The sequence below is a fragment of the Somniosus microcephalus genome, chromosome 30 (assembly GCF_052327205.1).
Source record: "Somniosus microcephalus isolate GS21.2 chromosome 30, FLI_Smic_1.0, whole genome shotgun sequence".
Classification (NCBI taxonomy): domain Eukaryota; kingdom Metazoa; phylum Chordata; class Chondrichthyes; order Squaliformes; family Somniosidae; genus Somniosus; species Somniosus microcephalus.
The window spans coordinates 790,976-806,395 of NC_141016.1; the positions used below are offsets into that span (position 1 = coordinate 790,976).

Genomic DNA, 15,420 nt, shown 5'->3' on the forward strand with positions numbered 1-15,420 from the left:
CTCACTGTAAAGCTCCAATATACTCCACACCCCTCATTGTAACACACTAATATACCTCACACCCCTCACTGTAACACTCATATACCCCACACCCCTCACTGTAACACACTGATATACCCCACACCCCTCACTGTAACACACTGATATACCCCACACCCTTCATTGTAACACACTGATATAACCCACACCCCTCACTGTAACACTCTGATATACCCCACACGCCTCACTGTAACACTGATATACTCCACACCCCTCACTGTAACACTCTGATATACCCCACACCCCTCACTGTAACACTCTGATATACCCCACACCCCTCACTGTAACACTCTGATATACCCCACACCCCTCACTGTAACACTGATATACACCACACTCCTCACTGTAACACTCGGATATACACCACACCCCTCATTGTAACATTGATATACCCCACACCCCTCACTGTAACACACTGATATACCCCACACCCCTCACTGTAACACTGATATACACCACACCCCTCACTGTAACACTGATATACACCACACCCCTCACTGTAACACTCAGATATACCCCACACCCCTCATTGTAACATTGATATACACCACACCCCTCACTGTAACACTCTGATATACCCCACACCCCTCACTGTAACACTCTGATATACCCCACACGCCTCACTGTAACACTGATATGCTCCACACCCCTCACTGTAACACTCTGATATACCCCACACCCCTCACTGTAACACTCTGATATACCCCACACCCCTCACTGTAACACTCTGATATACCCCACACCCCTCACTGTAACACTGATATACACCACACCCCTCACTGTAACACTGATATACACCACACCCCTCACTGTAACACTGATATACACCACACTCCTCACTGTAACACTCGGATATACACCACACCCCTCATTGTAACATTGATATACACCACACCCCTCACTGTAACACTCTGATATACCCCACACCCCTCACTGTAACACTCTGATATACCCCACACCCCTCACTGTAACATTCTGATATACCCCACACCCCTCACTGTAACACTCTGATATACCCCACACCCCTCACTGTAACACTCTGATATACCACACACCCCTCACTGTAACACTGATATACCCCACACCCCTCACTGTAACACACTGATATACACCACACCCCTCACTGTAACACTCTGATATACCCCACACCCCACTGTAACACTGATATACTCCACACCCCTCACTGTAACACTGATATATCCCAAACCCCTCACTGTAACATGCTGATATACACCACACCCTTCACTAACACTCTGATATACCCCACACCCCTCACTGTAACACACTGAAATACCCCACACCCGTCACTGTAACAATCTGATATACCCCACACCCCCCACTGTAACACTGATATACCCCACACCCCTCACTGTAACACTGATATACCCCACAGCCCTCACTGTAAAGCTCCAATATACTCCACACCCCTCATTGTAACACACTAATATACCTCACACCCCTCACTGTAACACTCATATACCCCACACCCCTCACTGTAACACACTGATATACCCCACACCCCTCACTGTAACACACTGATATACCCCACACCCTTCATTGTAACACACTGATATAACCCACACCCCTCACTGTAACACTCTGATATACCCCACACGCCTCACTGTAACACTGATATACTCCACACCCCTCACTGTAACACTCTGATATACCCCACACCCCTCACTGTAACACTCTGATATACCCCACACCCCTCACTGTAACACTCTGATATACCCCACACCCCTCACTGTAACACTGATATACCCCACACCCCTCACTGTAACACTGATATACCCCACACCCCACTGTAACACACTGATGTACCCCACACCCCTCACTGTAACACTGATATACCCCACACCCCTCACTGTAACACTCTGATATACCCCACACCCCTCACTGTAACACTCTGATATACCCCACACCCCTCACTGTAACACTGATATACACCACACCCCTCACTGTAACACTGATATACACCACACCCCTCACTGTAACACTCGGATATACCCCACACCCCTCATTGTAACATTGATATACACCACACCCCTCACTGTAACACTCTGATATACCCCACACCCCTCACTGTAACACTCTGATATACCCCACACCCCTCACTGTAACACTGATATACCCCACACCCCTCACTGTAACACACTGATATACCCCACACCCCTCACTGTAACACACTGATATACCCCACACCCTTCATTGTAACACACTGATATACCCCACACGCCTCACTGTAACACTGATATACTCCACACCCCTCACTGTAACACTCTGATATACCCCACACCCCTCACTGTAACACTCTGATAGACCCCACACCCCTCACTGTAACACTCTGATATACCCCACACCCCTCACTGTAACACTGATATACCCCACACCCCTCACTGTAACACTGATATACCCCACACCCCACTGTAACACACTGATGTACCCCACACCCCTCACTGTAACACTGATATACCCCACACCCCTCACTGTAACACTCTGATATACCCCACACCCCTCACTGGAACACTCTGATATACCCCACACCCCTCACTGTAACACTGATATACACCACACCCCTCACTGTAACACTGATATACACCACACCCCTCACTGTAACACTCAGATATACCCCACACCCCTCATTGTAACATTGATATACACCACACCCCTCACTGTAACACTCTGATATACCCCACACCCCTCACTGTAACACTCTGATATACCCCACACGCCTCACTGTAACACTGATATGCTCCACACCCCTCACTGTAACACTCTGATATACCCCACACCCCTCACTGTAACACTCTGATATACCCCACACCCCTCACTGTAACACTCTGATATACCCCACACCCCTCACTGTAACACTGATATACACCACACCCCTCACTGTAACACTCGGATATACCCCACACCCCTCATTGTAACATTGATATACACCACACCCCTCACTGTAACACTCTGATATACCCCACACCCCTCACTGGAACACTCTGATATACCCCACACCCCTCACTGTAACACTGATATACACCACACCCCTCACTGTAACACTGATATACCCCACACCCCTCACTGTAACACACTGATATACCCCACACCCTTCATTGTAACACACTGATATACCCCACACCCCTCACTGTAACACTCTGATATACCCCACACCCCTCACTGTAACACTCTGATATACCCCACACGCCTCACTGTAACACTGATATACTCCACACCCCTCACTGTAACACTCTGATATACCCCACACCCCTCACTGTAACACTCTGATATACCCCACACCCCTCACTGTAACACTCTGATATACCCCACACACCTCACTGTAACACTGATATACCCCACACCCCTCACTGTAACACTGATATACCCCACACCCCACTGTAACACACTGATGTACCCCACACCCCTCACTGTAACACTGATATACCCCACACCCCTCACTGTAACACTCTGATATACCCCACACTCCTCACTGTAACACTCTGATATACCCCACACCCCTCACTGTAACACTCTGATATACCCCACACCCTTCATTGTAACACTCTGATATACCCCACACCCCTCACTGTAACACACTGATATACCCCACACCCTTCATTGTAACACACTGATATACCCCACACCCCTCACTGTAACACTCTGATATACCCCACACCCCTCACTGTAACACTCTGATATACCCCACACCCCTCACTGTAACACTCTGATATACCCCACACCCCTCACTGTAACACTGATATACCCCACACCCCTCACTGTAACACACTGATATACCCCACACCCCTCACTGTAACACACTGATATACCCCACACCCTTCATTGTAACACACTGATATACCCCACACCCCTCACTGTAACACTCTGATATACCCCACACCCCTCACTGTAACACTGATATACCCCACACCCCACTGTAACACACTGATATACCCCACACCCCTCACTGTAACACTGATATACCCCACACCCCTCACTGTAACACACTGATATACCCCACACCCCTCACTGTAACACTGATATACCCCACCCCCCTCACTGTAACACACTGATATACCCCACATCCCTCACTGTAATACTGATATACCCCACACCCCTCACTGTAATTCTCTGATATACCCCACACCCCTCACTGTAACACTCTGATAATACCCCACACCCCTCACTGTAACATTCTGATATACCCCACACCCCTCACTGTAACTCTCTGATATACCTCACACCCCTCACTGTAACACTGATATACCCCACACCCCTCACTGTAACACACTGATATACCCCACACCCCTCACTGTGACACTGATATACCCCACACCCCTCACTGTAACACACTGATAATACCCCACACCCCTCACTGTAACTCTCTGATATACCTCACACCCCTCACTGTAACACTGATATACCCCACACCCCTCACTGTAACACACTGATATACCCCACACCCCTCACTGTGACACTGATATACCCCACACCCCTCACTGTAACACTCTGATAATACCCCACACCCCTCACTGTAACATTCTGATATACCCCACACCCCTCACTGTAACTCTCTGATATACCTCACACCCCTCACTGTAACACTGATATACCCCACACCCCTCACTGTAACACTGATATACCCCACACCCCTCACTGTAACACACTGATATACCCCACACCCCTCACTGTAACACTGATATACCTCACACCCCTCACTGTAACACACTGATATACCCCACACCCCTCACTGTAACACACTGATATACCCCACACCCCTCACTGTAACACACTGATATACCCTACACCCCTCACTGTAACACACTGATATACCCCACACCCCTCACTGTAACACTATACCCCACACCCCTCACTATAACACTGATATACCCCACACCCCTCACTGTAACACTGATATACCCCACACCCCTCACTGTAACACTGATATACCCCACACCCCTCACTGTAACACTGATATACCTCACACCCCTCACTGTAACACTGATATACCTCACACCCCTCACTGTAACACTCTGATATACTCCACACCCCTCACTGTAACACACTGATATACCCTACACCCCTCACTGTAACACACTGATATACCTCACACCCCTCACTGTAACACTGATATACCTCACACCCCTCACTGTAACACTGATATACCCCACACCCCTCACTGTGACACTGATATACCCCACACCCCTCACTGTAACACTGATATACCCCACATCCCTCACTGTAATACTGATATACCCCACACCCCTCACTGTGACACTGATATACCCCACACCCCTCACTGTAACACTGATATACCCCACACCCCTCACTGTAACACTGATATACCCCACACCCCTCACTGTAACACTGATATACCCCACACCCCTCACTGTAACACTGATATACCCCACACCCCTCACTGTGACACTGATATACCCCACACCCCTCACTGTGACACTGATATACCTCACACCCCTCACTGTAACACTCTGATATACTCCACACCCCTCACTGTAACACACTGATATACCCCACACCCCTCACTGTAACACTATACCCCACACCCCTCACTATAACACTGATATACCCCACACCCCTCACTGTAACACTCTGATAGACCCCACACCCCTCACTGTGACACTGATATACCCCACACCCCTCACTGTAACACTGATATACCCCACATCCCTCACTGTAATACTGATATACCCCACACCCCTCACTGTGACACTGATATACCCCACACCCCTCACTGTAACACTGATATACCCCACACCCCTCACTGTAACACTGATATACCCCACACCCCTCACTGTAACACTGATATACCCCACACCCCTCACTGTAACACTGATATACCCCACACCCCTCACTGTGACACTGATATACCCCACACCCCTCACTGTAACACACTGATATACCCCACATCCCTCACTGTAATACTGATATACCCCACACCCCTCACTGTAATTCTCTGATATACCCCACACCCCTCACTGTAACACTCTGATAATACCCCACACCCCTCACTGTAACACTCTGATATACCCCACACCCCTCACTGTAACTCTCTGATATACCTCACACCCCTCACTGTAACACTGATATACCCCACACCCCTCACTGTAACACACTGATATACCCCACACCCCTCACTGTAACACTGATATACCTCACACCCCTCACTGTAACACACTGATATACCCCACACCCCTCACTGTAACACACTGATATACCCCACACCCCTCACTGTAACACACTGATATACCCCACACCCCTCACTGTAACACACCGATATACCCCACACCCCTCACTGTAACACACTGATATACCCCACACCCCTCACTGTAACACACTGATATACCCCACACCCCTCACTGTAACACACTGATATACCCCACACCCCTCACTGTAACACTATACCCCACACCCCTCACTATAACACTGATATACCCCACACCCCTCACTGTAACACTGATATACCCCACACCCCTCACTGTAACACTGATATACCCCACCCCTCACTGTAACACTGATATACCCCACACCCCTCACTGTAACACTGATATACCCCACACCCCTCACTGTAACACTGATATACCCCACACCCCTCACTGTAACACTGATATACCCCACACCCCTCACTGTAACACTGATATACCCCACACCCCTCACTGTAACACTGATATACCTCACACCCCTCACTGTAACACTGATATACCCCACCCCTCACTGTAACACTGATATACCCCACACCCCTCACTATAACACTGATATACCTCACACCCCTCACTGTAACACTGATGTACCGCACACCCCTCACTGTGACACTGATATACCCCACACCCCTCACTGTAACACTGATATACCCCACACCCCTCACTATAACACTGATATACCTCACACCCCTCACTGTAACACTGATGTACCGCACACCCCTCACTGTAACACTGATATACCCCACCCCTCACTGTAACACTGATATACCCCACACCCCTCACTATAACACTGATATACCTCACACCCCTCACTGTAACACTGATATACCTCACACCCCTCACTGTAACACTGATATACCCCACACCCCTCACTGTAACACTGATATACCCCACACCCCTCACTGTAACACTGATATACCCCACACCCCTCACTGTAACACTGATATACCTCACACCCCTCACTGTAACACTGATATACCTCACACCCCTCACTGTAACACTGATATACCCCACACCCCTCACTATAACACTGATATACCCCACACCCCTCACTGTAACACTGATATACCTCACACCCCTCACTGTAACACTGATATACCTCACACCCCTCACTGTAACACTGATATACCTCACACCCCTCACTGTAACACTGATATACCCCACACCCCTCACTGTAACACTGATATACCCCACACCCCTCACTGTAACACTGATGTACCCCACACCCCTCACTGTAACACTGATATACCCCACACCCCTCACTGTAACACTGATATACCCCACACCCCTCACTGTAACACTGATGTACCCCACACCCCTCACTGTAACACTGATATACCCCACACCCCTCACTGTAACACTGATATACCCCACACCCCTCACTGTAACACTGATATACCCCACACCCCTCACTGTAACACTGATATACCCCACACCCCTCACTGTGACACTGATATACCCCACACCCCTCACTATAACACTGATATACCCCACACCCCTCACTGTAACACTGATATACCTCACACCCCTCACTGTAACACTGATATACCTCACACCCCTCACTGTAACACACTGATATACCCCACACCCCTCACTGTAACACTGATATACCCCACACCCCTCACTATAACACTGATATACCCCACACCCCTCACTGTAACACTGATATACCCCACACCCCTCACTGTAACACTGATATACCTCACACCCCTCACTGTAACACACTGATATACCTCACACCCCTCACTGTAACACTGATATACCCCACACCCCTCACTGTAACACTGATATACCCCACACCCCTCACTGTAACACTGATATACCCCACACCCCTCACTGTGACACTGATATACCCCACACCCCTCACTATAACACTGATATACCCCACACCCCTCACTGTAACACTGATATACCTCACACCCCTCACTGTAACACTGATATACCTCACACCCCTCACTGTAACACACTGATATACCCCACACCCCTCACTGTAACACTATACCTCACACCCCTCACTGTAACACTGATATACCCCACACCCCTCACTGTAACACTCTGATATACCCCACACCCCTCACTGTAACACTGATATACCCCACACCCCTCACTGTAACACACTGATATACCCCACACCCCTCACTGCTGAGCCTGGAATCATGTTTGTAACTAATTCCCCGGTCACTATTTGTGCTGCGATTCTGACCACAATCTACAGACGGTGAGCTAATGGCTGGTAATGTTGCGTCACACAATCTCGCTCTCGATCTCTCGGCGCAGTCTAGCCTGTAGACTGTTGTAAACTTTAAGTAAGGCAGTGACTGTGAGAATTCTACCACAAGCGCTGTGAATCTCCGATCGTTCTCAGACGATGCCTGTCCTGGATTCATGCCCCCATCTCCCTCTCCTCGCCCTCGCAGTACCTGTCCACACTCACCTGACACTCGCAGGCTGCCCGTTCACCTGCCGGCTTCCCGAGATTTCCTGAAAAAGACCAAACGGAGACGCGTTGAAAGATCTGAGCCTGGAACCCAGGGGGAGACGGGATGGAATGATCGGAATGGGGAATTCTTGGAAGCTGTCAGTTAGTGACACTCAGTCAGCAGGTCAACACTGGGTCCTAAACTCCACCCAGTCACAACTCATCTTCTAAACCATCAGGATTTTTAAATAAAAAACTGACAGCATATCATAGAGTCACTTCCCTCAATCCCTGTACAGCCAGTGCCTGTATACCCCACATCCCTAACCCGTGCTGTACCTGCCCCGGGAGTGTTTGATGGGACAGTGTAGAGGGAGCTTTACTCTGTATCTAACCCCGTGCTGTACCTGCCCTGGGAGTGTTTGATGGGACAGTGTAGAGGGAGCTTTATTCTGTATCTAACCCGTGCTGTACCTGCCCTGGGAGTGTTTGATGGGACAGTGTAGAGGGAGCTTTACTCTGTATCTAACCCGTGCTGTACCTGCCCTGGGTGTGTTTGATGGGACAGTGTAGAGGGAGCTTTACTGTGTATCTAACCCGTGCTGTACCTGCCCTGGGAGTGTTTGATGGGACAGTGTAGAGGGAGCTTTACTCTGTATCTAACCCGTGCTGTACCTGCCCTGGGAGTGTTTGATGGGACAGTGTAGAGGGAGCTTTACTCTGTATCTAACCCGTGCTGTACCTGCCCTGGGAGTGTTTGATGGGACAGTGTCGAGGGAGCTTTACTCTGTATCTAACCCCGTGCTGTACCTGCTCCGGGAGTGTTTGATGGGACAGTGTAGAGGGAGCTTTACTCTGTATCTAACCCGTGCTGTACCTGCCCTGGGAGTGTTTGATGGGACAGTGTAGAGGGAGCTTTACTCTGTATCTAACCCGTGCTGTACCTGCCCTGGGAGTGTTTGATGGGACAGTGTAGAGGGAGCTTTACTCTGTATCTAACCCGTGCTGTACCTGCCCTGGGAGTGTTTGATGGGACAGTGTAGAGGGAGCTTTACTCTGTATCTAACCCGTGCTGTACCTGCTCCGGGAGTGTTTGATGGGACAGTGTAGAGGGAGCTTTACTCTGTATCTAACCCGTGCTGTACCTGCCCTGGGAGTGTTTGATGGGACAGTGTAGAGGGAGCTTTACTCTGTATCTAACCCATGCTGTACCTGCCCTGGGAGTGTTTGATGGGACAGTGTAGAGAGAGCTTTACTCTGTATCTAACCCGTGCTGTACCTGCCCTGGGAGTGTTTGATGGGACAGTGTAGAGGGAGCTTTACTCTGTATCTAACCCGTGCTGTACCTGCCCTGGGAGTGTTTGATGGGACAGTGTAGAGGGAGCTTTATTCTGTATCTAACCCCGTGCTGTACCTGCCCTGGGAGTGTTTGATGGGACAGTGTAGAGGGAGCTTTATTCTGTATCTAACCCCGTGCTGTACCTGCCCTGGGAGTATTTGATGGGACAGTGTAGAGGGAGCTTTATTCTGTATCTAACCCGTGCTGTACCTGCCCTGGGAGTATTTGATGGGACAGTGTAGAGGGAGCTTTATTCTGTATCTAACCCGTGCTGTACCTGCCCTGGGAGTATTTGATGGGACAGTGTAGAGGGAGCTTTACTCTGTATCTAACCCGTGCTGTACCTGCCCTGGGAGTGTTTGATGGGACAGTGTAGAGGGAGCTTTACTCTGTATCTAACCCGTGCTGTACCTGCCCTGGGAGTGTTTGATGGGACAGTGTAGAGGGAGCTTTACTCTGTATCTAACCCGTGCTGTACCTGCCCTGGGAGTGTTTGATGGGACAGTGTAGAGGGAGCTTTATTCTGTATCTAACCCCGTGCTGTACCTGCCCTGGGAGTGTTTGATGGGACAGTGTAGAGGGAGCTTTATTCTGTATCTAACCCCGTGCTGTACCTGCCCTGGGAGTATTTGATGGGACAGTGTAGAGGGAGCTTTATTCTGTATCTAACCCGTGCTGTACCTGCCCTGGGAGTATTTGATGGGACAGTGTAGAGGGAGCTTTATTCTGTATCTAACCCGTGCTGTACCTGCCCTGGGAGTGTTTGATGGGACAGTGTAGAGGGAGCTTTACTCTGTATCTAACCCGTGCTGTACCTGCCCTGGGAGTGTTTGATGGGACAGTGTAGAGGGAGCTTTACTCTGTATCTAACCCGTGCTGTACCTGCCCTGGGAGTGTTTGATGGGACAGTGTAGAGGAAGCTTTACTCTGTATCTAACCCGTGCTGTACCTGCCCTGGGAGTGTTTGATGGGACAGTGTAGAGGGAGCTTTACTCTGTATCTAACCCGTGCTGTACCTGCCCTGGGAGTGTTTGATGGGACAGTGTAGAGGGAGCTTTACTCTGTATCCAACCCGTGCTGTACCTGCCCTGGGAATGTTTGATGGGACAGTGTAGAGGGAGCTTTACTCTGTATCTAACCCGTGCTGTACCTGCCCTGGGAATGTTTGATGGGACAGTGTAGAGGGAGCTTTACTCTGTATCTAACCCGTGCTGTACCTGCCCTGGGAGTGTTTGATGGGACAGTGTAGAGGGAGCTTTACTCTGTATCTAACCCCGTGCTGTACCTGCCCTGGGAGTGTTTGATGGGACAGTGTAGAGGGAGCTTTACTCTGTATCTAACCCGTGCTGTACCTGCCCTGGGAGTGTTTGATGGGACAGTGCAGAGAGAGCTTTACACTGTATCTAACCTGTGCTGTACCTGCCCTGGGAGTGTTTGATGGGGTAGTGTAGAGGGAGCTTTACTCTGTATCTAACCAGTGCTGTACCTGCCCTGGGAGTGTTTGATGGGACAGTGTAGAGGGAGTTTTACTCTGTATGTGACCCCGTGCTGTACCTGCCCTGGGAGTGTTTGATGGGACAGTGTAGAGGGAGCTTTACTCTGTATCTAACCCCGTGCTGTACCTGCTCCAGGAGTGTTTGATGGGACAGTGTAGAGGGAGCTTTACTCTGTATCTAACCCATGCTGTACCTGCCCTGGGAGTGTTTGATGGGGCAGTTTAGAGGGAGCTTTACTCTGTATCTAACCCGTGCTGTACCTGCCCCGGGAGTGTTTGATGGGACAGTGTAGAGGGAGCTTTACTCTGTATCTAACCCGTGCTGTACCTGCTCTGGGAGTGTTTGATGGGACAGTGTAGAGGGAGCTTTACTCTGTATCTAACCCGTGCTGTACCTGCCCTGGGAGTGTTTGATGGGACAGTGTAGAGGGCGCTTTACTCTGTATCTAACCCATGCTGTACCTGTCCCGGGAGTGTTTGATGGGACAGTGTAGAGGGAGCTTTACTCTGTATCTAACCCGTGCTGTACCTGCTCTGGGAGTGTTTGATGGGACAGTGTAGAGGGAGCTTTACTCTGTATCTACCCCGTGCTGTACCTGCCCTGGGAGTGTTTGATGGGACAGTGTAGAGGGTGTTTTACTCTGTATCTAACCCGTGCTGTACCTGCCCTGGGAGTGTTTGATGGGACAGTGTAGAGGGAGCTTTACTCTGTATCTAACCTGTGCTATACCTGCCCTGGGAGTGTTTGATGGGACAGCGTAGAGGGATCTTTACTCTGTATCTAACCCGTGCTGTACCTGCCCTGGGATTGTTTGATGGGGCAGTGTAGAGGGAGCTTTACTCTGTATCTAACCCGTGCTGTACCTGCCCTGGGAGTGTTTGATGGGACAGTGTAGAGGGAGCTTTACTCTGTATCTAACCCGTGCTGTACCTGCCCTGGGAGTGTTTGATGGGACAGTGTAGAGGGAGCTTTACTCTGTATCTAACCCGTGCTGTACCTGCCCTGGGAGTGTTTGATGGGACAGCGTAGAGGGAGCTTTACTCTGTATCTAACCCATGCTGTACCTGCCCTGGGATTGTTTGATGGGGCAGTGTAGAGGGAGCTTTACTCTGTATCTAACCCGTGCTGTACCTGCCCTGGGAGTGTTTGATGGGACAGTGTAGAGGGAGCTTTACTCTGTATCTAACCCGTGCTGTACCTGGCCTGGGAGTGTTTGATGGGACAGTGTAGAGGGAGTTTTACTCTGTATCTAACCCGTGCTGTACCTGCCCTGGGAGTGTTTGATGGGACAGTATAGAGGGAGCTTTACTCTGTATCTAACCCGTGCTGTACCTGCCCTGGGAGTGTTTGATGGGACAGTGTAGAGGGAGCTTTACTCTGTATCTAACCCGTGCTGTACCTGGCCTGGGAGTGTTTGATGGGACAGTGTAGAGGGAGTTTTACTCTGTATCTAACCCGTGCTGTACCTGCCCTGGGAGTGTTTGATGGGACAGTGTAGAGGGAGCTTTACTCTGTATCTAACCTGTGCTGTACCTGCCCTGAAATCCCCTGCCGGTAGTAATTTGAAACCCAGCCATCTTTGACCCAGTGTTGAACTAATTGAGCGAATTGGAAGCAGCGTAATCGCAGCAGAGCAAGAACCAGCCAATACTGAGCTGGAGAGAAGGATCCCAGCAGCACTGACCGAGCAAAGCATGTTCCGGCCCAGCCTGAGCTGGGGGAGCTGGACAGGCCGTAGTGAATGCGGTTCATTACACGTCTGAATCAGGGTAGAAATAGGTTGCAGTTCATCCGTCTCCCAAGAGGCGGCGATATAGCGAGAGATGGCGTGAGGGGCTGGGAGCCGGGGCAATGGGACAGGACAAGACTTGTGGCCATTCCCGCCGGATTTGGTGAATGAGTGAAGGGATATGAGCAACAGCTTGCGTTTATGCAGCGCCTTTAACGTAGTCAGACGTCCCAAGGCGCTTCACATGAGCGATTATCAAACAAAATTTGACACCAAGCCAAAGAAGGTGATATTAGGACAGGTGATCGAAAGCTTGGTCAAAGATGTAGGTTTTAGGGCAGGTGTTAAAGGAGGAAAGAGAGGTGGAGAGAGAGGCGGGGAGGTTTAGGGAGGGAATTCCAGAGCTTGGGGCCTCGGAGCTGAAGGCACGGCCGGCAATGGTGGAGCAATTAAAATTGGGGATGGGCAAGAGGCCAGAATCGGAGGAGCGCAGAGATCTGGGAGGGTTGTAGGGCTGGAGGAGATTACAGTGATAGGGAGGGGCGAGGGCCACGGAGGTTTTGAACACAAGGATGAACATTTTAAAATCGAGGTGTTGCCGGACCGGGAGTCAATTTAGGTCAGCGAGCACAGGGGTGATGGGTGAACGGGACTGGGTGCGAGTTAGGACACGGGGGCAGAGGACAGGGGGTGATGGGTGAACGGGACTGGGTGCGAGTTAGGACACGGGGGGCAGAGGACAGGGGGTGATGGGTGCACAGGACTGGGTGCGAGTTAGGACACGGGGGCAGAGGACAGGGGGTGATGGGTGAACGGGACTGGGTGCGAGTTAGGACACGGGGGGCAGAGGACAGGGGGTGATGGGTGCACAGGACTGGGTGCGAGTTAGGACATGGGGGGGCAGAGGACAGGGGGTGATGGGTGAACGGGACTGGGTGCGAGTTCGGACACGGTGGGGCAGAGGACAGGGGGTGATGGGTGAACGGGACTCGGTGTGAGTTAGGACACGGGGGGGCAGAGGACAGGGGGTGATGGGTGAACGGGACTGGGTGCGAGTTAGGACACGGGGGACAAAGGACAGGGGGTGATGGGTGCACAGGACTGGGTGCAAGTTAGGACACGGGGGGGCAGAGGACAGGGGGTGATGGGTGAACAGGACTCGGAGCGAGTTAGGACAGGGGGGCAGACGACAGGGGGTGATGGGTGAACGGGATTGGGTGCGAGTTAGGACACGGGGTCAGAGGACAGGGGGTGATGGGTGAACGGGACTGGGTGCGAGTTAGGACACGGGGGGGCAGAGGACAGGGGGTGATGGGTGCACAGGACTGGGTGCGAGTTAGGACACGGGGAGCAGAGGACAGGGGGTGATGGGTGAATGGGACTGGGTGCGAGTTAGGACACGGGGTCAGAGGACAGGGGGTGATGGGTGAACGGGACTGGGTGCGAGTTAGGACACGGGGGGGCAGAGGACAGGGGGTGATGGGTGAACGGGACTGGGTGCGAGTTAGGACACGGGGGGGCGGAGGACAGGGGGTGATGGGTGAACGGGACTGGGTGCGAGTTAGGACACGGGGGGGGCAGAGGACAGGGGGTGATGGGTGAACGGGACTGGGTGCGAGTTAGGACACGGGGGCAGAGGACAGGGGGTGATGGGTGAACGGGACTGGGTGCGAGTTAGGACACGGTGGGGGCAGAGGACAGGGGGTGATGGGTGAACGGGACTCGCTGCGAGTTAGGACAGAGGGTGATGGGTGATCGGGACTCGCTGCGAGTTAGGATGGGGGTGATGGGTGATCGGGACTCGCTGCGAGTTAGGACAGGGGGTGATGGGTGAACGGGACTGGGTGCGAGTTAGGATGGGGGTGATGGGTGATCGGGACTTGCTGCGAGTTAGGATGGAGGTGATGGGTGATCGGGACTCGCTGCGAGTTAGGACAGGGGGTGATGGTGTGAACGGGACTCGCTGCGAGTTAGGATGGAGGTGATGGGTGATCGGGACTCGCTGCGAGTTAGGACAGGGGGTGATGGGTGAACGGGACTCGCTGCGAGTTAGGACAGGGGGTGATGGGTGAACGGGACTCACTGCGAGTTAGGATGGGGGGTGATGGGTGAACGGGACTCGCTGCGAGTTAGGATGGGGGTGATGGGTGATTGGACTCGCTGCGAGTTAGGACAGGGGGTGATGG

General features: G+C 51.4%; 1 protein-coding gene across 2 annotated transcripts in view; it reads right to left on the reverse strand.

Moving 5' to 3' along the window:
- LOC147097842 (uncharacterized) overlaps positions 1–15,420 on the reverse strand; it is a 59,874-nt gene that overhangs the window by 32,310 nt on the left and 12,144 nt on the right. For both annotated transcript variants that reach the window (XM_085970871.1, XM_085970870.1), the window contains one exon: positions 8,686–8,732. In XM_085970871.1, coding sequence (XP_085826997.1) covers positions 8,686–8,732 — 47 coding nt within the window. The remainder of the gene's footprint in view (positions 1–8,685; positions 8,733–15,420) is intronic.